The 23,211-nt window shown below is 40.2% G+C and overlaps 1 protein-coding gene across 1 annotated transcript in view; it reads right to left on the bottom strand.

The window, feature by feature from the left end:
- The window catches only part of jak1 (Janus kinase 1), a 42,009-nt gene that overhangs the window by 3,934 nt on the left and 14,864 nt on the right, over positions 1-23,211 (bottom strand). Inside the window, exons 4-24 of the mRNA XM_037770771.1 lie at positions 20,727-20,883; positions 20,009-20,172; positions 19,284-19,552; positions 18,005-18,120; positions 16,729-16,911; positions 15,344-15,501; positions 14,568-14,682; positions 13,011-13,209; positions 10,127-10,236; positions 9,289-9,441; positions 9,056-9,143; positions 8,838-8,965; positions 8,532-8,670; positions 5,021-5,172; positions 4,662-4,812; positions 3,740-3,828; positions 3,202-3,394; positions 2,203-2,327; positions 1,887-2,059; positions 694-811; positions 21-131 (exon numbers count right to left, since the gene is read on the bottom strand). Of these exons, the coding sequence (XP_037626699.1) occupies positions 21-131; positions 694-811; positions 1,887-2,059; positions 2,203-2,327; positions 3,202-3,394; positions 3,740-3,828; positions 4,662-4,812; positions 5,021-5,172; positions 8,532-8,670; positions 8,838-8,965; positions 9,056-9,143; positions 9,289-9,441; positions 10,127-10,236; positions 13,011-13,209; positions 14,568-14,682; positions 15,344-15,501; positions 16,729-16,911; positions 18,005-18,120; positions 19,284-19,552; positions 20,009-20,172; positions 20,727-20,883 (3,091 nt within the window). The remainder of the gene's footprint in view (positions 1-20; positions 132-693; positions 812-1,886; positions 2,060-2,202; positions 2,328-3,201; positions 3,395-3,739; positions 3,829-4,661; positions 4,813-5,020; positions 5,173-8,531; positions 8,671-8,837; positions 8,966-9,055; positions 9,144-9,288; positions 9,442-10,126; positions 10,237-13,010; positions 13,210-14,567; positions 14,683-15,343; positions 15,502-16,728; positions 16,912-18,004; positions 18,121-19,283; positions 19,553-20,008; positions 20,173-20,726; positions 20,884-23,211) is intronic.

Here is a 23,211-nt window from a genome sequence, read left to right as displayed (position 1 = left end):
TTGTTAAAGAGAAGACTTACAGGTTCAGGACAGCCCTCAGGACATGGCAATCTCTTTCCTTCTGCCAACACCTTCACCAATCGGAGGATAGTCATCTGACCTTGAGTTTTACCAATCATGCCAAGGAAGAGCTGTGTGGGTGAAAACAAGTACGGGTTACAAAAGAAACTACGTACAATACTACTGCTAATACTGGCTCTATCATTTAGATGTGTAACATTAAAATACATCAAGTGAAAATGTATTTAAGACTGATACAAAAAAAGTAATTCAGTCTTTGTGCTCCAGATTTAAAAGCTTTTACTTTTGAGTTTCTGTCACATCATGCCCTTATAGCATGTCTCCTTTTCAACATTCACTTGACCTGTGCAGGTCTTTATTACTAACTGATCAATCAGGATAACCTTGCCAGTTAAAAGCCGGATGTAAATGAAAGATCTTCATGATAATCTAAGCTCTTAGCGCTGGCACAGACACAGCCCCTGGTGGAGTCTGTCATCTGCCACTTTGGCCAAAAACCGACACCATCTGCCACATACAAATGAATCTCTGCAAGACCCGGTACAGTATGTGTGATATGTATTTAATGTGGAATAATCATCCAAGCTTCCAAAAATACACAACAAGGATTAGAAGTATTTCTTGAACGCCTGTGTGAGAGTGAAGATAATAAGGAGATCGCTGCATACTGACCGTCATCGGGCTCTTGGAGTAGTCGCAGTAGGTGATGAGTTCGTACATCGTCACCCCAAAGGACCAAACATCTGAGGCAAGGTAGAACTTGCAGAAGGTCAGACACTCTGGAGCATACCTGAAAAACACAAAACAAAGTGTAAGAGCATGAATACTTCTTCAACATATACTGTAGTTACACTGTAAGTTTTTGTGTTGATGTGACCATGCCTTCCCTGTGTGTCTTTCAGCAGTAACAGTAGGCTGTATTGTTACTTAAATATGCTGCTTTAATGTTTTTACACAGTATTACACACCTTCAGAGAGAAAAGGCAACTGCAACAAATTCCAGATGCTTGCTTACAGATTTAATTCTACAAAAGGAATCATATAGTATGTTGAAAAAATAGTCAAAATATCATAGTATGGTAAAGTCATTGTAAAGTATGTCATAAAAAAGTCATAGTATAATGTTTACTTTTTTGAAATGTATACCTGCTTAAAGAAATATTAGGCCGAAGACCGTTTGTGGTTGAAAAGGTATGTCCAGAGAATAAAAGAAGAATTGGGATTGAAATGGCAGTTTGCTGGTATTTTTAATGTTTTTGTGCAGATTATTTACTCAGAGATATGACTAATAAAATCATACAAGTGTCTTTGTCTAATTTTACTAAAAGCTAATTTTCTAAAAACACCGAGGTGATTTGAGGAAACCAAAGAGACTCTCTCCAAACCAGCTAAAGGTCACTGAACCAGGGTTACAATTTTTTTTCTAAATATTTACTGTATATTGTAATTATAATATAATAATTCTAAGTATTTCAGCTCAGTTAATACAGACCCAGTCCCTCGTAAGTGAACCGCCTGCTGCAAACCACTCCACTCTTTTCTCTGTCATCTCAATGCTACCTGGTCCTTCAGGCTTAGTTCCTTATCTATACACTCAAAACAAAATCTCAGCTGATAGCAGAGTCAACCTGCTGGATGAAAAGGATTTATGAATGAAATCCCTGCACTCTTTGCTTGAATTGATTCCAATTTATTCCAAATTTCTCCAACTCAGCACTCCTTTCTGGTCCTTCCTATTTCATTTAGTATCCCTTCCCCGTTTTATTCTCTCCTTCCTTTACGAGGTCTCTCTTTTAACAATATGATCTCAGCTCGTCGAGTATGAGAGTAAGAGCTTTTCTAACATCCATCTCCTCTTGACTCACCAGAAAACAGGGCTGTCATTTTCGTCTTTGACGGTGTAATATCCCTCATTGTCCTTGATGCTCTTGGTGAGGCCGAAATCTCCAATCTTCACCGTCCTCTCGTTCTCCACCAGCACATTACGTGCAGCCAGGTCCCGGTGTATGTAATTTCGAGATCCCAGATAGTCCATTCCCTAAAAAAACAACAAAACAATGACACATACCTGATGCATTATCTATTAATTGAAACACTTGGATGCACTGCCAGCCATGTTAGTTATATGTTTGTCTGACGTTTGATCTGAGGAAACCGCTGTGTGGTAAGAAGCTGTGTTACCTTGCATATTTGGACAGAGTAGCTGAGCAGGGTTTTGAGGCTGGTCTTGCTTTTGTTTCTGGGTAGATACTCCTTCAAACTGCCCAGTGGAAGGTACTCCATGATCAGCTTAATGGCCTGACCACCTACAAACAGATTTACACATAAATGCAATCAGAGGCAGACACAAATTCATCAGCAGAAATTGTGTGTGGTGTGGTGTGGTGAAGTCGAACGTGGTGTATCTGACAGAGTTGGAAGTTCGGCGTGCCGAGATGCCACTAAAACGTTCGAAAGTATGACTACTGTATACTACACACCTGACGGAAGATTTTATTGTTCATCAGTTTCTGTGAGACTTGAAGTATTCAGGAAAAACCTCCATAACTGACAGGAAGTAAATTTGGACCAAAGCTGTTGCCCTAGCAACAGAATAGCAATGAAAAGGTCTATATACGTGTGTGCTTATTTGGGTCTGTGTGTATAACGTTGGATCCCTGGTTAAAAATACGCCCCCGACAACTGCCCTTAAAGGCCACACATCTGTACGTAAGTTTGTATGACCAGTGAAGGGGGAATAGTATGAGACGGGAGGAGTTTCATTACAAGGGAGTTACTAGTGTTTGCAACTAGAATCTAGAGGCACCAACGATTTTTACTCAGCTTTTTTGACACCGACATTTATTTACCATGCTCTTATTTTGAAAATTAATCCACCAAAGCTTAATTTCTGGTTTAATGCAAGGTGGTTAAACACTAACCATCTGTAATCATGTGCCTTTTACACACTAAGAGCACATCATTTCAACATTACATGTCTGCTTCACCTGACTTAAAAATATATAACCTACCAGTGAACTACATCTGTGGAAAACATCTTAATGCGGCCTAAAATGTTTGAGTTGTGTTGAGTAGAGCACACACCTAACAATACACGTGGGTTTCTATTTGTCTGCAACTGAATATACATTTGTTGGTGTTTATTTTTGTGCATGCACTCTTTCCATCTTTCCATCTTACCTTCCTCTTGGCAGATGCCTTTGTATTTGACAATGTTCTCATGGTAGAGTGCCTTCAGGATGTCGATCTCAGTCGAGAGGTTGTTGCTCTGCTCGTCTCGGTTCTCAGGCTTCAGGGATTTCACTGCCACCATCTCACCTGTTTTATCTCCCCGAGGGTCATAGCGACACAGCTCCACCTTACCGAAGTGGCCCTGCATGAAGAACATGTGTGTTATTTGGACGATCACGAACAAGTTCTAGTCTACTTCCTGTTAGGGACTAGGTGTTTCTCATCATTACCTCAAGTCCTTCAGTTGTCTTCTAATAGTAGTAAGCTTAGGTGAACCGTAAAAATACCCATACTCACCACACTACTACTAGGTAATTATATAGATTTAATGCAAAATATTGACCAATGCTTGTTAACTAAATGGCCAGGTCATTATATTTACGCATTTGGAAATTGAAAGTCTGATCATTCTTATAAATATAATAAATAAATAAATCTGCAATACAGAGATTAACGCACAAACATAACTATAGCAGGATCAGTTTACCTCTCCCAGCTCTCTGATCTTCTTCAGGAATCTCTTTTCAAACATAGTTGGGTCCACCTCTGGTGTAGGCTGTGGTTTGATAGACGGGTCTGAGAGATGGAAAAAGAGACTTTAAAACGTGCAGGGTAAAACATGTTTTTTCTTCAACATAAGCACACTTGCGTCATAGGAAGTGTACTGTGGTTGACGGTGTCAAAGTTTTCACCAGAATTTTTGTTGGTTATGTAACTTTTCGCATGAGCTGGTTTCCACACAATTGGCTACTTTTAGTTGGAAAATTACTAATTACTCAAGCAAGATTCATTCAGTTTCACCATTAACAATAATTATAAAAGAGTTTATTTAATGAAAATGGTTTTTAATCTACGGGAATTTTCAAGCCATTTTGGGTGCAATTTATAGTAGATTGACATTATAGTTTAGGTGATTTTGTTGCTGTCTTAATATAATAATAATAATTTAATATAAGAAGGTCAATGGGGTAATAAGCATTAAGCTTTAGTAAGACTGACTGCAGTATCCAATCCTGGCCAGCAGGTGGAAGAACAGAGTCTTTTATGTTGCCATGGGGCCCAGCTGAGGGGCAGATCAGTGATAATGCACCCAGTGAACTTCCTCATGAACATCTGAACTGAGTAAACAACTCTCTCTCTCTTTCTCTTTGCACTGCTTACTGGGCTGCTGCTAGGTGAGATACATAACATATTCAGAATCAGATCATATGACAACTGCCTTGAATTTTTTTAACCTGTGCCTACAGTGAACACTCAATTCTATTCAGGTCTAACATGTTTTTGGAGACACCTAAAGGCAATAAAACTGCATAAACAAAGGTTTTACTTTACTTTACTCTACCACCTGCCGCATTATATGAAAATATCTAACATATAATGTATCGTAAACACAATCCCCTCATACTTACTCTTCTCTTCTAGCATGTCTATGTCCCTGACGATAGCCCTGAAGAAAGGTCTCTTCTTGGGGTCGTAGTTCATGCAGTGCGTCATCAGTTCAGCCAGCTCTTTGCAGTCTGGGGTGGCCAGTTGGCACTCTGTTTCGTAAAACCTCTCCCTCTGCCCAGCACAAAGACATACATATGAATGAGGAGGTGCATAAAAAAACACAATGTGATCATTGATGTGTGATGGTGGACAGAGGAAATGGAAAAAGTAGTAAGAAAATGAACAGGAATAAAAGCCATCAGATTTGGAATAAAAAATGAGTTTAGATATATGTATATTATATACATCGTCATATAAAGTTCTTGTGTGTGCCCCCTACCTCTGTGAGTTTCTTGTCTTTGAGGGGGACCTCTCCATCGTAGCAGATCTCCCACAGGGTGGTACCAAAGCCCCACTTATCAGCTGCGACGCTCAGAGAAGACGGGCTCTTCACACACTCCGGAGCGATCCATGGGATACGATGCACACACTCTGCAGAGGCAAACAAAGTCAGCTTTAGCTACCAGTGGATCAATTACTGGTAGGGACAACTTTGTTTCAGTCCCCTGGTGTCTTCGCAAAAAACAAAATATGGTTATTGGAGATTCGTGAAATACAGAACATGGGAATTCTGAATTGTAATGATGTTTGACAGAACCGATGTGAAGATGAGTGACGACAAGGCAACCCCTTGATCTTTAAGATGTGATAATGAGAACTTTTCCTCAGATATTACAATGTGTGAAATACTGACTTAACCTTTTTAAAAAGCGAGGAAAACATGGAATCGCTGATCATCTTAAACGCCTTCAACAGACTGAAATATCATAATAACTGAATAGCATTATAATCACATCGTCCTGTCCTCATCAGGCTGTAACATTCATATTTCATTCTAATTTTGTTTTGCAATATTATTTCTCTTTATGTATTGCATTAATTGCATGTCTGTCTGCCCTAGAAGAGGGATTCCTCCAATGTTGCTCTTTTTTCCTGTTGGAGGGTTTTTTGTGTAGTTGTTTTCCCTTTTCTCTGATTTGTCCACATCATTAGTCTCTGTTAAGAGTTGTTCCAATACCGATGCCAGTATCGGCAATGCGTCCAACACTGCCCAAAATTCGATATAGGGTATCAGCGAGTATGCTAGTCTATGTACTGATCTGATACCATAATTTATTAAACTAGAAACTTTTTTTAAATTGGATATCAATTATTTTTCGCCACTCCAAAACAGTAGCCTTCACTGTGCTGCCGTCCTGGGATGTATCATAGCTGCCACTGGCAACTACTGTTTTAGAGCAACGAAGAAGAAATGATTGCAGGTAGTTTGTCACGTGACGATAGCAAACAACAACAGTGCGGTGCTAGTGGAGAGTGTAACGGTAGCCAGAGTGAGAAAAATGTCAGACATTTGACAACATTTCACAGTGGAAAATCCAATAAGTAAAACGGCAATATGTACAGTATGTAAGTCTTCTGGTTTTGAGTCGGGTGTGTGAATGTTGCACCCTGCAGGACAAATTAGCACACAGGCTGTCCACTGAGGAGACAGCTGAGAGAATACAGAGTTGTTATTTATTCCTGGCTTCATTTATTTATGTTCTCTGTAACTGACAAACTGAATAATAAAAGAAACGTCTACTGCATTCATTTTCTGTGTGTATTTGTTCATGTTTTACAAAGGGTTTAACCTGAGCCAGGCCACACAACAAAGATAAAAAATCATATCACATCCATACATGGTCAGAAATAAACTGTTAAATAATAATAACTATATTTTTTTTATCACGCTGGTATCAGATTGGTACTCGGTACTGGCAAATACCGCAAGTATAGGTATTGGAATCGGTATCAGGAAGGAAAAAATAGTATCGGAACATCTTTAGTCTCAGGATAGAGGGTAATGTATATTATTGACACTATATATGATCAATATGATCACTTGGACCAAATGCTAACATAATATCTTTGCTTCACACTAAAAACACTATTTGGAAGTAATAATTAGGGTGTGACCTCATGGTTCGGAGCCAACATACTCTACAAACTCTGCTCAACACAGTACAGCTCTGACAGGCTGACTGGACGGGTATCTGGCTTAAAATGTTGACCGACTGCATCCGCTGAATCTAAAACGCCTTGGCTTCGACTGGCTGAAATATACTCTGACTGGAAGACTGATTGGCTGACCCCCATAGCTGGTTTTCTGACTCCATAAATCCATAACATCAGATGAGGGGTGTATGTTAGTGAATGTATGCAGCTCAGACTGGAACACAGGAGGACCGACTGGAGGGAAAGAGGAGGAGGAGGAGGAGTAAAGAGGGGAAGAAGCAGTGGAAGGGCTGAATGGAGCGAAAGGGGAAGATGGAGACAGAAATGGGAGCGGGAAGGGAGATAATCAAGTGTTGGGGGGAAAAAGAGAGAAAAAAAGAAAGAAAGTGATGAATGGATTTGAGAGCGATCAGAGATTGCTGGGAAGAAGGGAAGAACGCTCCCAGTGGGGTTCTCAGCACTTTACCCACTATGTGTTCAATCAAATCTATATACAAGGACATCGATGTGTAACTGGAAGACTGATGGTTCTGCAAAGTGATGGAGGCAGAAGAAGAAATGTAAAGAGTTCTGGGAACAAAGAGGGAGGGAGGAGCATTCCCAGGGGCACCCTGCGATGGACATTTACAGAGAAACATTTCCAGTCTGTCCTGTGGTCTGCAGTTCCATCTGTGCAACCACATTGTGTTTTATCACGCAACTTCCAGCTCTAATAGACAAACAGAAACATGAGGCGGCCATTTGAGGGGAACTGTGCAATCTGAGAAATGTCTGAATTATTATTACCATCGTCCCTGAACCCAGATTTAGCTTTTACAAAACAAAGTGCGGTCTGAGAGGGAAATGTGCCCGATGCAATGTGTATTGATTATGTGACAAAGAGGAGTCCTATTGCTGACAAACTCTGCTTGATCGGAAATGTTATTTTATTTATTTTGTCTGTATTTTGTGGGAAGAGATAAGGTTACAGAGGACGACAGAACAAGATTAGACAAGAGCAAAAATCCAACTAAGACAGGGCAGTGCGTAGAAGAAGCTCCATCATCATCAGACTCTCAACCTGGCAGACCAACATCAATATGTTTCTGTTTGAATAAAGTCTGTGTCACGGTCTCAGTAAGGAATAATGTACAGCGAGCCGGTCATTGTTGTGAATTAAACCCCGACAGGGCGATGCGGCACCCCGACACGGAGTGGAGGGGTCTTTCGTCACCCTTATTTCACAACAATGACCCGCTAGCTGTACATTATCCCACTTATTACACGGCTACTTACTTAAGAAATCAATAATTTGACACAAAAATGGTCCGCCAAAGTCTGACATCAGAACTGCGCCCATAGCAACGGCCTGTTATCCATAGCAACGGTCTTGCGATAAAGAAATAACAGACCATTGAACGCAGTGATTGACCAATCAGAATCGAGTATTCAACAAAGCCGTGTAATTAATAGTTTTAAGTTTAAGTTTTTATTGACATTAATGTTTGTATCTTTGAAGTTCTAGTTAGTTTTCAAAATGTATTGGAAAATTAATATAACCAATCTATTGTCCAATTTGTTTTACTTTATTAAATGAAGTTGTAACATTTTATGTGTTCTCATTTTGGTTTCAGTGAATTACAGCTGACTGGGAAAGAAAGTGGAAGTTATTGTGAAATTTTCCATGGCAGCTATTTTGTAACCATTTAGGTTTCACTTTTAGTAACCCTGAGAGAGAGAGAGAGAGAGAGAGAGGGAGAGAGAGAGAGAAAGAGAGAAAGAGAGAGGGAGTGTTTGTGTGTGTACTTTGTACTCACCCTCTCTGGTGAGTACTGTGATTGGTATTCCTGGGTCACTGAGCTTGATGAAGGGCCCTCCTTCATCGGTGCCCAGTCCGTCTCTGGCCAGCAGGATGTTTTTAGCACACACAAAGCCATGGACCAGCTTTTTGTCCTCCTACAAACACAAACACAAAATACAACAAACCTGTTAGTAACAAGAAGCAAATCTAAAGTCTAAATCTAAAATCATGTTGACAAAATGGATCTAATCCCATGGATGCGTACAACACTTACATGCTTACATTCCTATAGTTTGTGTGTATGAGTGTTTTCCTGTCTCACCAAGTAGCTGAGAGCTGAGGCCAGCTGCTTGGCCACCTGGAACTTCCATGGTGTGCCGAGTGGGCTCTTCTGTCTCCTCATAAATAAGTCCAGTGGTCCTTGCTGGACATACTCTTCAACCATGATATCTGTTCCACACAAACACAAAGAGACAATGGTGTTAGAAACAGCCACACACTCTCATAAATATGCACCCACAGTTCTTAAAATGCACTTACTCTCCTGGTGGCGAACACACACTCCATACAGCAGCACTATGTGTTTATGGGCCACCTGTCGCATCATGCTGGCTGTTTCGAAGAAGGCCTGTCAACACAAAGACAAAGACTAGATGTTGAAAAAGTGTCCTGCTAATAAGTATTGGCTTCAGCATGGTTAGATGTTACAGAATTGAAGTAGTCAAAGTCCTCATAAGAACAGTACATGTACAGGATCTGCGAGTGTGTCTCACCAGGGAGATGTCCCTGTGTCCAGAACCCAGCACCTTCAGGACCACCTTGACCTCCTGGAAGGAAGAGTAACCTGCATCCTCGTCCTCCTCACTCTTCACCTTCAGTGTGCCTGAGTGGATGTTGGTTTTTGTGCCTCGTCCAAGATGCTCATCCTGGTTACCACAACAGAGAAAAAAGCAGTTAGATCCAGTAGCCAAACTATGGCTACTTAAACAACAGGGTTTCTGAAACATTTGTTAAATACATATTTTGTCCAGACACCAGAGTGTCTTCATATTCAAGGAATCCCTTTTCTCTTTTATACTTTAACTGTAAACGAAAAAGAGAAGATTAAATGAATTGTCAAAGTTCAACTGTGTGTAACGATGCCAATACGGCGAATACAATTTGTACAATTAATTGTACAGTATGCAAATTAAGAGAGAGAGTTAATTTCTCTCACGCAGGTGCAGAACATACGTGGTAGTTTGCCGTTGGCGGTAGTCTTTGCGGTGAGTTTGAATGCCATTTTTTGGCCAAGACAGAGGCTACGTGATGCGACGCAACTGTCGGCCTTTGTCACTGCTCGTTCTATGTCGGGTTGGTTTGTCTGGGCCTTAAGACTGTATTATATTAAAGATGTTTCTAATATTTGTCATCTGTATTTACATATATAACAATCAGCACACAGGAAGCTTAAACTGTGATGTAAATAATTAAAAACTTTGCAATACAGTATATGGACATACATTTGCATTATTTATTTGAAGAGTTTTACATATTTACATCTATAGACATCCATAAGAACTGCATTACCTTCATAACATGGGAGACAGACATGAAGATGAGAAGGTGTACCTGTTCAATCTCCTCCTTGAGAATGCGATGGAAGCTCAGCTGGCTCTCCTGCATGGGTGTCTGAGGGGTCGGTGCTCTCTCTTTAGTGACCACCAGCAAGTTGGAAATCTCTGCAATACAAACAGACATTTAAAGGGCCGTACCAGGGTTTGCTCTATGGCCATTTTCAAAAGTATGATAGTGTTTTGGCTTCTGTTTTTGTCAAAATCAAGCAGCACAGACCACAATTGTTTGTGGTTCCTCACAGAGAACATCATGTCTGCTTCTGTTGTTGTCAAGGTCGTGTTATTGTAACACTGTCGAAAGTTTAGATTGCTTTAAAAAGTCTGCACGGCATTCAGACGACAACAACAACAATGAACTCTGAAAACCATAGAAGCAGAAGTGATGTTCACAGTGAGGTAAACTTGGGGTTTAGGTGTCTTTCGCAGCACCCAGGAATGCTACAAATGTATAGACGCTCATATATGCACTGGTATGCAGCATGAAAGCAAAACCGTGTTTACATGTGGTAAAACATGCACTCAGCAATTACGTCAATCTGGCAATGATGCGAACAGCTATTCAGGTCGGGTTGCAAATACTGATTCAGTTTATTTTTTGTATCTACAGAGCTGTGTGTGGGAGGATGAAGTGAAAAAAGTGTCTTTGTGCCTGTTGCCGTACTACATGTGCGTGCGTGCGACTCTGCATGTGTCTGTCTGTGGGTGTCTAATGTTGTGACAAAACCAGCGCACTGTGGTTTAATGGGGGGAAAAGGTTCTGCACTCCATCAGCATCACCCTACATTCACCGTCACAGTGTGTTAGAGCACTGTTCTGTAACATGCAATCTGGGTTTTATGCAAAACCCAAATACTCTTATTCAAACTTACTTATGTGAAAAATCCAGATACACACTTGCCCATAATATGTAGTCTTTCTTTCACCCATCTGCCATTAAATACTTAATTAATACTATTTTCACAACAGTTAAAACAATACATCGACCCAAAACACTAGTAAAAGTAAATTGCTTGTATCATATTCTCGGGATGTGGGGATACCAGTGTGTTATTGTCAAAGCAAGGATGTTGTATAACACATCATAAATATTTGAACAGGGACAACAACACAGCACTCCAGTCTTTTATCTTCCTCTAAGGCAGAAACAGCCTAAACTCTAACCCAAAACAGTTGTGCCTTATGATAATAATCAACACCACACAACCCCAACAAACATAAACAGCTCAAAACATCCATGCACACATGGCTCCACCTTTCCCTGAGTGAAGTAAACACAAGAGTGCTAGCTTGGCGCCGGAAACCCACATTTTACAACTCTCTTCCTCCCTGACACCATTTCACACACACACACACATACACACTGTTCATGCCAGCTTCAGTTAACCTCAGGTGGCAAAAAACACAAACACACACACACATTAGGGGTGTAAGAAAATATCAAACAAATCAAATATCGCGATATTATGTTTTGTGACACTGTATCAATTCTCAAAAACACTAGAGATTTTTAATTAATAATTTGCATGCAAAGATTAACTCAGTCAATACTTTAATGTGCCCTCTCAAAGTAGTGCTTTGATGTTGGCTTTTACAGGAACTGTGATAAATGCAAATGCCAATCCCACTTTTCTGATTGCATAAAAAAAGAAAATTAACTCAGATTTTATGCATATGGTAGTGTTCTTTTTTCTAAATCTAATTTTCCTAAAATTTGATTTAAAAATCGCAATATATTGCCTTGCTTACAGTATTGCAACATATTGAATCGTAACCCCTGTATCATGATACGTACTGTATCGCCAGATTCTAGCCACACAGCCCTAACACACATACACTTTCCGTAAAGGGCAACTCCACTCTAAATCTTGTATGGAGGGAAAGCTTTGTTTCACTGAACTTTCTGGGTTGAAAGGTTCAAGTCTGTTGCACTTCTGACCCCACCCAACATCACAGTCAGGTGTGGTCCGTTGTACTTGTTACCACACCCAGCTGTGATGTAGCGTTGCACACAATAGTGCACAGAGAAGTGTTGTGCTGCACAGTTTCAGGAATGAGGATGCAGAGGTTGCTAGATGCCGGAGCCAAGGATTTTCAGTCTGCTGTATCATTTATGTGTGAACACTGCAGACGAGTCAAAGCGTTTGGAAAAATGGCTTAGAGGAATACATTCTTTTCACAACCATCATAATAGACAGATTTCTCAATTCAAATAAATCAAGGGTGCACTTGCTGCAGGGGGGGTAGAAAACATGTTGCACACCAATAGCTTTCATATGGACATTTTCAGCATTTATTAATTAAGTAAATTGCTGTAAACCAGTAAAATTACTTAAAAGTGCACTCGTCCTCGCATTTCCAATTTTAAATATTTTTTACTGCAGGTGTAGTGTGACATTGGCATGTATGAAATTCTTGCTGTTTATCATTACAGGTTCTCAATCATTCTGGTTTGTTTTCTTTTCCCCCACATGCACACATCTCACCAGTTTTTATCACATCTATCACACTCTTTACCACAACCGCTTAAAATAGCTTTAAATGTTATTTCAATATGTCGCAAAAAAACGGACAAACTGGAGTCATATATAGTAAACTGTTTTCTCCTTGGATTTAAAAATGCTCTTTCATGCTCCACTTGAGTCGTCAACACTTCGGACTGATTTCTATTAGTCTTATCTTCCATAAACTCCATTATTGCGGTTGCTCGGCAGTATCCTGTAATATGAGCATTGTAAATTGTTTGATAGATTATTTATTTGAAACACAGCAGGGCTTTCTACAATTTTGTTTTTATGTTGTTGGTATAGTATTTGGTGTCATTTTTACAGTCAACCCTTTTACATTGAATCTTTCTATGTCTGTGGCAGGTTTAAGCTTACCTCTAGGCTGTGGAGGGCAGCAGCGCAGCAGCTGGAACTGTAGGTTGTCGGTGCGAAGGCTTTGGCCCTCCAGGTGCTCCAGCAGGTCGACGAGATTGGCCCGAAACGTCTCAGTGCCGTACAGGCGGCACCCATCGTTGGACACCTCAATCTGGAAGTTCTTATACTGACGCACAGGACGAGACTCCTTCAGGTCAATCTGGATGCAGAAAGAGAGACATTAGCTGGAACAAGACAAATTGACAAACATGGAGGGACTGAAGGAGAATGAGCAACAGAAGTGAAGAGGACCATTTTAGATTTGGAGAGAAAAAAAATTAGAAAAGTGAACATTACATTAAATGAGGAGGAGCTGGGAAAAGCAGAAGGAGTGGGACTGTGTAAGGAAAAATGTAAAAGTGTAATGAACTCAAGAAAGCTAATGTCAATATCTTAGAAAATAAACAAAAAAGAGGCCTTAGAGTGTTTCTTTTTTTTTTTTTTAAATTATATCTAGATATAGTTTGCTCCTATTTCTTTAACAACAACAAAAATGTGTATCTAGTTATGTTAAAGCTCTACAGACACATGCATGCACTACAGAAATGTGTCACTACTACAATACATTAACATTTATTCAGTCCTAATATAAACCGTGACTGTAAACAGTGGCTAAGCTGACCCAGTGGGTCAGCTTGGTGAATGTTAGAGTGTGTGTGTGTGTGCGTGTGTGTGTGTGTGTGTGTGTGTGTGTGTGTGTGTGTGTGTGTGTACTGACTCATAAAACTGAAGTGCACTGTAGTGACATGTCTGAAAATAAGCATCCTGTAATCCAATATTAGGTTAGAGGTTTGGTGCCTCTGAGTCTAGTGTGTAACCAACACTAGATCCTTCATCACTGGGATCCCAGAAGTTATCTTACACTATGATGACACGGACAGATTGCACAAGAGGATCTCAGCTTTTCCTTACAACTTTTTTCTAAAGCAGAGAGGCCTGTAGGAATTTAATAGACACAACATCAAAGATGGGTGTGGCTTTTATTCCAGTTTTGGTTTACGCAACTTGACGAGTTTTTGTTCTCAAGAGGAAAGAATATCCTACCTTAGTGATTACACTGGAAATAGGGAGTTTTGTCTTTTTATTTCAATTTCTCCACAGCCACACCACCTTATCAATTTAAGGTTTCCTCCCATTACGGAAATAATATTTTAGTTCAATTGTATTTTATTTTTCAAATACATTTTCAGATTATACTTTTAAAATCACAGTCACAGTCCCCAATACTAGTTACCAGTGGAAATGTTTCTATGGGTTTGTTCTCTAAAAATACTTATAATAACATAATAATAAACACACGTAACCACTATAATTTACTAATTATTATATTATAATAAGATATAAGATATTCCTTTATTAGTCCCACAGTGGGGGAATTTGCAAGAAGAGTGTGCTGTGGGATTCAAACCCACGCCTCCAGGTGAGACTGCGACCTGAACGCAACGCCTTAGACCGCTCGGCGATCCTGACATGCAAGTGATACATATCATTTCCCAAAGTTGAATAAATCTACACTACCTCAGTGCAGACAACAGTGATGATGATGTACTGGTAGTCAGTGCAGCTCCAGCGCAGGATGTAGGTGCCCTCCTCGTTGCCCTCCTGACGCAGCTTGTGGATGGCGTACTCCGTGCTGGGGAGGGGAAACGCAATTAATGGAGGCAGTAATGGGGTTCTATCAAAAGTAGATTGAAGGTTTTAAGTTATATAAAATATTTTAAAACAAGCTATGATGAAAGATAGTATGTCTGTTAGTATTACTTTTATATAGTTAGTATGTCTTTCATACTGTATGTGGTTCATTGTGGCCTCTTACTTGTTTTTTCTATTCTGTTTTTTCTTGTTCATGAGTGACCAAACCAGTTTCCCTGATTAATAAAGTGATACGCCTACCAGTTATTCATCCGTTTTGTGTGACTAAAACCTTTTGAAAATGAAAACTATAGAAATACAGAACAACAAACTGTACTCATTTGTCAGGAGCAGTAACAAAATCTACATTTAGACAAGAAGAAAGGTTGGTAAATAAGATGTACTGTAGGTTAACAATGAGGAAGACAACAGCCTTTCTTATAAAACCTTAATCTAGGTTGACTTTAAAAAACAGTGTGTGATCTCTGTGCAGGTAGGAGGCTGAGAAAGTAGGGGTAAATACAAACTAAATTCAGTAACCGATGGTTTATGATGATTATGTGTAATAATATGACTGCCTGTGTCCAGTAACACTATGTTTTGTGAGGAAACAGGCAAATGTGTACACACACATTTACACCAATAAAACTGCCAGTACAAACCAGATGGGTCCGTGGCAGCCGTTGTTGATGTTGTGCACCACTGAAGCAGGGGCCACCTCCTTGCACAGGAAGTGGTGGGCATCAACTGTCAGCCTGAAGTACCCATCCACAAGGGCTGCAAAGGACAGAGCTTCGCTCCTAGAAGCCATTTGCAACTCCTGAAAAGAGAAGAGACGGGGAGAGAGAGAGAGAGATAAAGAGAAAGAGGGAGGGGAGAGGTGATCAGAATAGGAGCTATTATAAAGCCACAATACTCCAGAGGGCTATCTAAAAGAGCGGTGATGTATTGCAAAACTCAAAATCCATCTTCCTGATGACACATGGTATCACCATTAGTCATACGGCTAATAGCATGGAGCGAGGGAAGGCTTCACTACAACATGTTGTAAATCGAAACAAATGTAACCCTTGGTCACATTAACTATGAAAACAAGTCGAGGCAGTAGTCCAGGTTACTAAAATATGTGGGAATGCGTGATTCCATGATGACTGTACATCCCAATGGTATTTACTTTGACGTGTTAGTTTGAGGCCATTGTAACAACAAGGCCAAACAAGTTTTGTACAATAAATCCTTTTCAAACTTAATTTTTAAAGGGACTCTATGTAAGAATCAGAAATTGCTTGTTAACAGCGACACCTGTGGCCGTTAAGTCAATGAAAGTCAACGTTCTGTTGCTCGCACTCGCGTTTGTGCTTGCTCTACATAGACATCAACGAGCGTCGCTCAAAACAGTGAGGTTACACACGTCAGCTAAAACCACCGAGTTCAAAACCATGGTAACACCGTTCGCCTCGCTCAGAGGCCATCCTTACCATAATAACACTACTTTAGGATCAACGGAAATCAGATGGCGGCTGGCGGTACCACAATTTTGCACTCTGCAGCTCATGTTACTGCAGTTTCCCAAGCGTGTCGGAGAACAACGGTGGCCTTCAGGTAACGTAAAAATGCAAAAGGTTCTCTCTAGAGCCAGTGTTTGGTTTGTCCGTTCTGGGCTACTGTAGAAACATGGCGTCGCAACTTGACTCCGTGACGCTTCCTATGTAGATATGAAGGGCTCATTCTAAGACCGAAAACACAACAATTCTTAGTTTTAGGTGATTATAAACTAATGAAAACATAGTTTTGAATATTATATTGTATTTCTGATAATAGATCCCCCAAAATCCTACACACTGGACCTTTAATGTTAAACACAGGCTTTTTACATCTTCCGTCTTGTGTGACACTATTCTACCATGATAATGATAATACTCTGTTATATATAAACATAATAAACATGTGAAGTTACAGCTGGGGTTATTAAGAACAGATTTGGGTCGCTAAGTGACAATATGGAGGTCAATCCCACATTAAACACAGTGCTCTTTAATTGCCTCACCATCCTCTTGTTGTCCTGTCTAGAGATGGTGACCGTCGCCTCTTTGACGACAGCGTGTGTGATCTCATGGAAGTCACAGAATACGGACCAGTCTTCGCTTGGATCTTTCTTCTTGTCATTTTTCTGTTTTCCATCTAACTTGTTCTTCTTTGACTTGCCTTTTTCTTTGCCGGCCGCAGGTGTCTATTTTAAAGATATACAAACAAATATACACACAAATTATGTAAGAAAATAAAACATCCGTTTTTTCAAATATTGTCATCTGAAAATACTGCAATGACCTTTGCAAGGTTTGTCGAAGATAATATGCAGTAGGATCCCATTTGGACAAGTTACCTCAAGCGCTAATAGCTCTCAAACATATAAAAGCGAGTAACAGTTTCCTTTCTGTAAAATATTCCCGTTATATGCCTGTAGGGAACTTCTGACCTGATTTATGACTTTTTTTATTGAGCTTAACATACTTTACATTTTTGTAGGCAATTTCTTTTTTATTACTCCTAAAACTTTCTCTGATATCAGTATAATGGTGACTTTATCCAGCTTACTCATAATTTTTCATATAGAAACATACACCGATCAGCCATAACATTAGGACAGCATGGGCACCCTGACCGGTCTGCGGCTACACAGCCCCATACGCAACAAACTGCGATACTCTGTGTGTTCTGACACCTTTCTATCGGAACCAGCATTAACTTTTTCAGCAATTTGAGCTACAGTAGCTCTTCTATTGGATCGGACAACACGGGCCAGGCTTCGCTCCCCACGTGCATCAATGAGCCTCGGGTCTGACCCTGTCGCCGGTTCACCGGTTTTCCTTCCTTGGACCACTTTTGGTAGGTCCTGACCACTGCAGACCGGGAACATCCCACAAGAGCTGCAATTCTGGAGATGCTCTGAACCAGTCGTCTAGCTATCACAATTTGGCCCTTGTCAAAGTCGCTCACATCCTTACGTTTGCCTATTTTTTCTGCTTCCAACACAAAGTTCAAAGTTCAAAATGTTCACTTTCACTTACTGCCTAATATATCCCACCCACTGCCAGGTGCCATTGTAACAAGATAATCTATGTTATTCACTTCACCTGTCAGTGGTCTTAATGTTATGGCTGATCGGTGTATGTTCTGTTGTAGCTATTCAACAGGGTTTTATTGATATTTTTCTTGCATGATGTTTGACAGCTGATTGTAACTGCCAGTTTATCTGAAACTTGTGAAACTAGAGGCCATCATCTCTCTAACACACCGTCCTGTTCACACACAGATTCACTCACTGTAGCGGGCTTCTTCCTCCATGCAATGCCAGTGGTACCAGTAACCAGGACGATCATATCATGGCAAGGCTCTATGTTCAGACTCTGGTTCTGCCCTTGGCCCTGGTTGTAGTACCCTAGAAACAGCAAGCAAACGTTATATCGCAGCAGTGACACATGCAGCTAAACTATTTAAATGCTGCAGTTGCAGGACACAGACTGTAGACACATTGATCGTTGGAAACACATTTATACGTCAGTTAATTGTAATTCGATATTGTTTTTGGAAGATCTTGGCAGTGATTATGCAGAGATGAGTGAAGCAAGGACAATGTCTTCTGCTTGAAAACGTCACACATAGGCTAGAATCAACCAGGGTCTACTCTGTTTTGTGATAAGTGGGTTAATGTGTCATGTAAACATCTTGTTTCTTTCACTTTTGGTTTTTATCATTATTATTTTGTTTTTTTTTCAACACACCAAACTAACCACCGTCACATAACCACTACAAAACAGTACAGCTGATTCAAATGCTGCAATAGGGTTATAAAAACAAACAAATTATTAAATGGTATAGTAGCAACTATATTTTGTCTCATCATGCTTAATAATTTTATTAATAATAATAGGTTGAAATAGCAAACAACTGAAGCCTCTCTTGTGTGCCAAGCATGTGGGAGAGCTGCGGTAGCCTACGCGAAAACACGAATGGCCCTCTCTAGAGCCAGTTGTTGTAAGAGTAGTGTAGGTCATTTGGAGCAGAGCCAGTGCTTAGAGTGTGTGTGTGTGTACAAGGGAAGTGAGTGGTGAAGCAAAAGAGAGAGAGAGCGGTGGCGACGGGAGCGAGTAACGTTATCGATTCTTTCCAAGCTGTTCTGGGCTACTGGTGAAACATGGTGGTGCACTATTGCAGAGTCTGTGGAAAGGACCCGCTCCCTCTGAAGATATAAACGGTTCATTCTAAGGTACCGAAAACACGATTCTTATTTTCAGGTGTTTATACAATAAAGAAATCATAATAATTAATATTATATTCCATTTCTGCTAGTAGATCCCCCTAAATGTTACACACTGGTCCTTTAAGATAGTTTTCGTCTTTTGTTATTCCATTAACTCCCACAGGAATAATATTTGGTAAACAAGTAGTTCTCTTTCTTAGTCATCTATAATCTCTTGTAATTCTAGTAAAACTACATGTCAAACAAAAATCCACACTGAGCTGTTGCATGACACAGATCTAGCACAGTGCCTGAGACCTTTAAATCATGGGCATCCCTATATCATCTTCCTGAAATCTTACCATAGTAACCTCCATTGCAGAGATCTCCTTCCTGCGTTACACCGAGCGAGATGGGCTGAAACAGCTCGCTGCCCAGGCCGCTGGTCAGGCCCTCCAGCGTGGCCAGGTACTTGATCTTCAGGTCGTATGGCGTGATGTTGCTGTCTTTCATTGTGCGGCGGTTGAATTCACTGAGGAATTTCTTGAAGACGTTGTTGATGCGGATGCGTGTCAAGAAGTTGCGCTGCTTAATGTTGCCGTTCAGCGATTCAGGGATGAAACGCTTGTAGCTGGTGGGATTAAAGTAGAAAGATAGATGGAAATTTATGAACAATTCCTCTCAGTGTTTACTTCCTATACTCTGTGCAAGTGTTTTAAAAGGTAAGGAAAATGTGTGAGTAGCCATCAATTAGTAGTTATGTTGATTCTTGTGGTATTTACAACTGTGTTTGTGCGTCTACAGGCTCTCTAAGCTTCAAATGTGGGGAAATTGATTTCCCCACATTTGATTTATTATTGATTTATTATTATTATTATCATCATTTTCCAATATTTACTTTAAAATGTTGCATGTAAATGCCTGCTTTTTAGGACAACGTGTGCATGTGGGCTGAGCACAAAGTACATATCATAGAAATTCGCAGGATGGCATTGAAAGGGTGCTGCAACTATCATTCCTAAAAGTGGGTGTTATTTTAATATCTTGATCAAAAGTCGGTTGAAGTAGCACCATCCCAACGTTTTACCTGATTTCATTGGAAGCAGTGGGCGGGAGCATATCCATATTCGTGGTATAGTGAGTGATCGCAAGCACAGCCATGCCCAAACACTCATTTTCTATCTCGTGTTGCTCTGCCTCGGAGTGGGATATCCTCAGTGGAACCACGCCTGTCTGAAAGTCATGCTGGCCCTGCATAACAAACAGATATTTATATTAAACATAGAGACATGTCAACATGGCACACAAATCCTGTCAAGATGACCAAATGAGATTAAGAAGCAGACTTCCTTATTTACAGGAAATTCAGAGGGATTTCTTAGATTTTAGACAACTAACAATTCACTTAAGTTATTTGAAGTTTGAAAACATCAATTCCTGCTGAGTTACAACTTCTTTCAGTCTTTTATATATCAATGGAATTAAAGAATCTAATTGACAGTGGCTCTAAGTTACACTGAAGAGAGTATGCTGTCTATTGCTGTCCTCGAAGCTGCACTTCCTGGTATTGTTACATTTCCTCCCAGCTGTTGATGTTTTGAAACTCAGCTGTGACGTGTGTTGATGTTTGAGCTTCTAATCAGAATGTACCTTCAAATGAAGAAATAACAAATACAAATCTTAAAAAAAACACTTTTAGGTGCTCTGCCCAAATATATAGATACTTCATGTGGGCAATGAGAGTGCAATGCCTAAAACGCTCCCATGACAATATAAAGTAAATAATTAGTAGTTGTTTTTTATACCTGGGCAAACAGGTAGTCAAGAGAGGCAGCATCCAGTAGGGGAGTTCCTTCTGGAGGTTTCTGTGGGCTAAGTCCTACTCCTTTGAGTTTGCTGATGCAGTGTCTCCAAACTGGAGACTCTCCTTCAGTGGTGCCATGCCAGTTTTTGAAATAAAACCTGAGAGGAGAGAGAAAGAAAACAAGTTAACAGAATGAATACAGAGTGCGCATGCAAGAAAGTACCAGGAACTCACTGCTAGGTTTCCCCAAAGCAAAGAAGGATGTTTGTTCTATAAATTACAAGGAAGCATTGAGGGGATTTTGGCCTTCGGCGAAAGAAATGCCTGCCACCGGCGGAATGTCAAAATGAAAAGATAAGCTTCATACATGAACTTTGTCTGTGCAACTGAAACAATACAAAAGGAAGTGCTTTATTCCCTCCGGTATTATATGCAGTGATTAATGTGTAAACATGTAACATGTCCATGACTAACATTGCCCAACATTGCCCATGCCCATTTTTCCACCTTTTGTCACTTCCACTTTAACATTTCATGCCCAGCTAGTAAGAATTTCAGTGTTGGGCAACATATACACATTTTTTTTTTCTTTTAGGTATTGCCTTATTTTCCTGTTTTCTCTGAAATGAAGCAACTTTTCAGCTAGCCTGTGCTTTTCAGAGGAAATATGTCATCTCAGTCTGTTCAGCGTCACAGACTGTCTTTTTCTGAAGACCAACAGCACACATGGGGCACAGGGGAACCAAATAAGGAGAACGTTTGGGGTAAAAAAGAATACAAAAGAGGAAAAAAGCAGCAGATAAAAATCTGCAAAACGGGCACGCAAAATACTGATGAAAGGACAACTGAAATTTTATTGGCCAGAGAGAGAAACATAGAGAAACATTCAGCAAGGTCATGAATAATGTGATGCTTTTTGATACTGATAAGACTCCTTAAGACAGTGTAGGCGGAGGGAGGAAGCCAATAGGACACACAGAAGCTAGGAGCTTTTAAGTCATGCTAGTTGCGATGGTAATATTGGGTCTGTTTGTCAATCGGCCCACCACTTTGGTCCAGGCTGATTTATTTCAACAACTATAGGATGTATTGCCATTAAAGGTTTTGTAGACATTCATGGTCCCCAGAGGACATGTCACTTATCCAGTGAACTATCTCAACATTTGGTTTGACACAAAGTTTTGAGCAGACATTAATATTATCCCAGTCAGATGATATTTAGTTAATGACATCCCCATCAGCCTCAGTTGTGTGTTGTGTTTAGTGCAATTTATCAAATGTTAGCATGCTAGCACACTAAAATAAGATATTAAACAAGGTAAACATATCTGCTAAACATCAGCATGTAGCATTGCCATTGTAAGCATGTTAGCATGCTGACGATTGCTGTGCCTGAGTACAGCCTCACAGACCTGTCCATACTGGTGTCTCTTTCCCTGTGCGTGTGTATTCGTGTTCGACATTTGTTTATGTTTAAGATTGTGTGAATATCCAGACTTGACCACAATGCCCTGCCTTGTTTGGCAGATTGCATTACAGAACGCAAAGCAGGCTGCAGCTAAAAACACAAACACGCAAAGCACACATAGCACACGCCACAGTTAGGCTCTGTGCACACTCGCTTTTCTCTCCACTAGCTACTGTCAAAGCAGCGCACAGAGAAAGAGGAAGTGCAATTGACACCACAGTAATGTTTTTTTCCTCTTTGCACGAAATGCTACCTAACTTGTCAAATGGATTCTCTAAAGAGGGACTTAACTCTTCAAATGAATCCAGTCAGTCACAAATACGACATTGCTGGTCTGTCTCATAAAAACTTTCCCAGCAGACTTGTTACAGCTCTTATAAAAACATTGTTTTCCTCAAAACCGGGGCATAATGAGCAATGAAGTCTCTTATCATTGGGTCAAGTATCGAGTTCCACTCTACTCTTGGCATCCACTTGTAATTGTTGTAACACATCAGTGACTCACTGCCTTCTATTACTTTTGTAATTGCCTTCTATGCCTTTTCTATGGCCCACACAGCCGTCTCTGAATTGCTGCCAACCTTCATCTTTTGCTGAATTCCAAACATTGTTTGAGAGATATCTTTAGCCGTTTTCTCTTCTCTTTCCTCATACTAAGCCAAAGTGAGAATCAAGATCTCACAAGCCTGTGGGAACTTGAAGAATGTGTCTCAACTTGCCAAGCCGCCCAGTGCCAGTTGTCATGTTATGATCTAATACAACCAGTTCTAAAGTAATGCTGCTTGGGTGAGTGGTTTCAGATAATGCCAAGGATTTCGTGGAGTTATTAAATTGTACACAGTTAAGTGATATGCCTTCCAGATTTCTCTGATGGTACTTACAAGAGTACATGCATCACTTCTTTATGTAATATACAACCTCTAAAACTGACAGTTATAATAATATTCTTTATTTCTATAGCACCTTCCTTAACAAGGTTACAAGGTGCAGTTATGACTTTGTTTTTATTAGTATCCTA

This window comes from Sebastes umbrosus, chromosome 5, assembly GCF_015220745.1.
Source record: "Sebastes umbrosus isolate fSebUmb1 chromosome 5, fSebUmb1.pri, whole genome shotgun sequence".
NCBI lineage: Eukaryota > Metazoa > Chordata > Actinopteri > Perciformes > Sebastidae > Sebastes > Sebastes umbrosus.
Note: the sequence above shows the minus strand (reverse complement) of the source record. Positions and strands in the feature narration are given on the sequence as shown.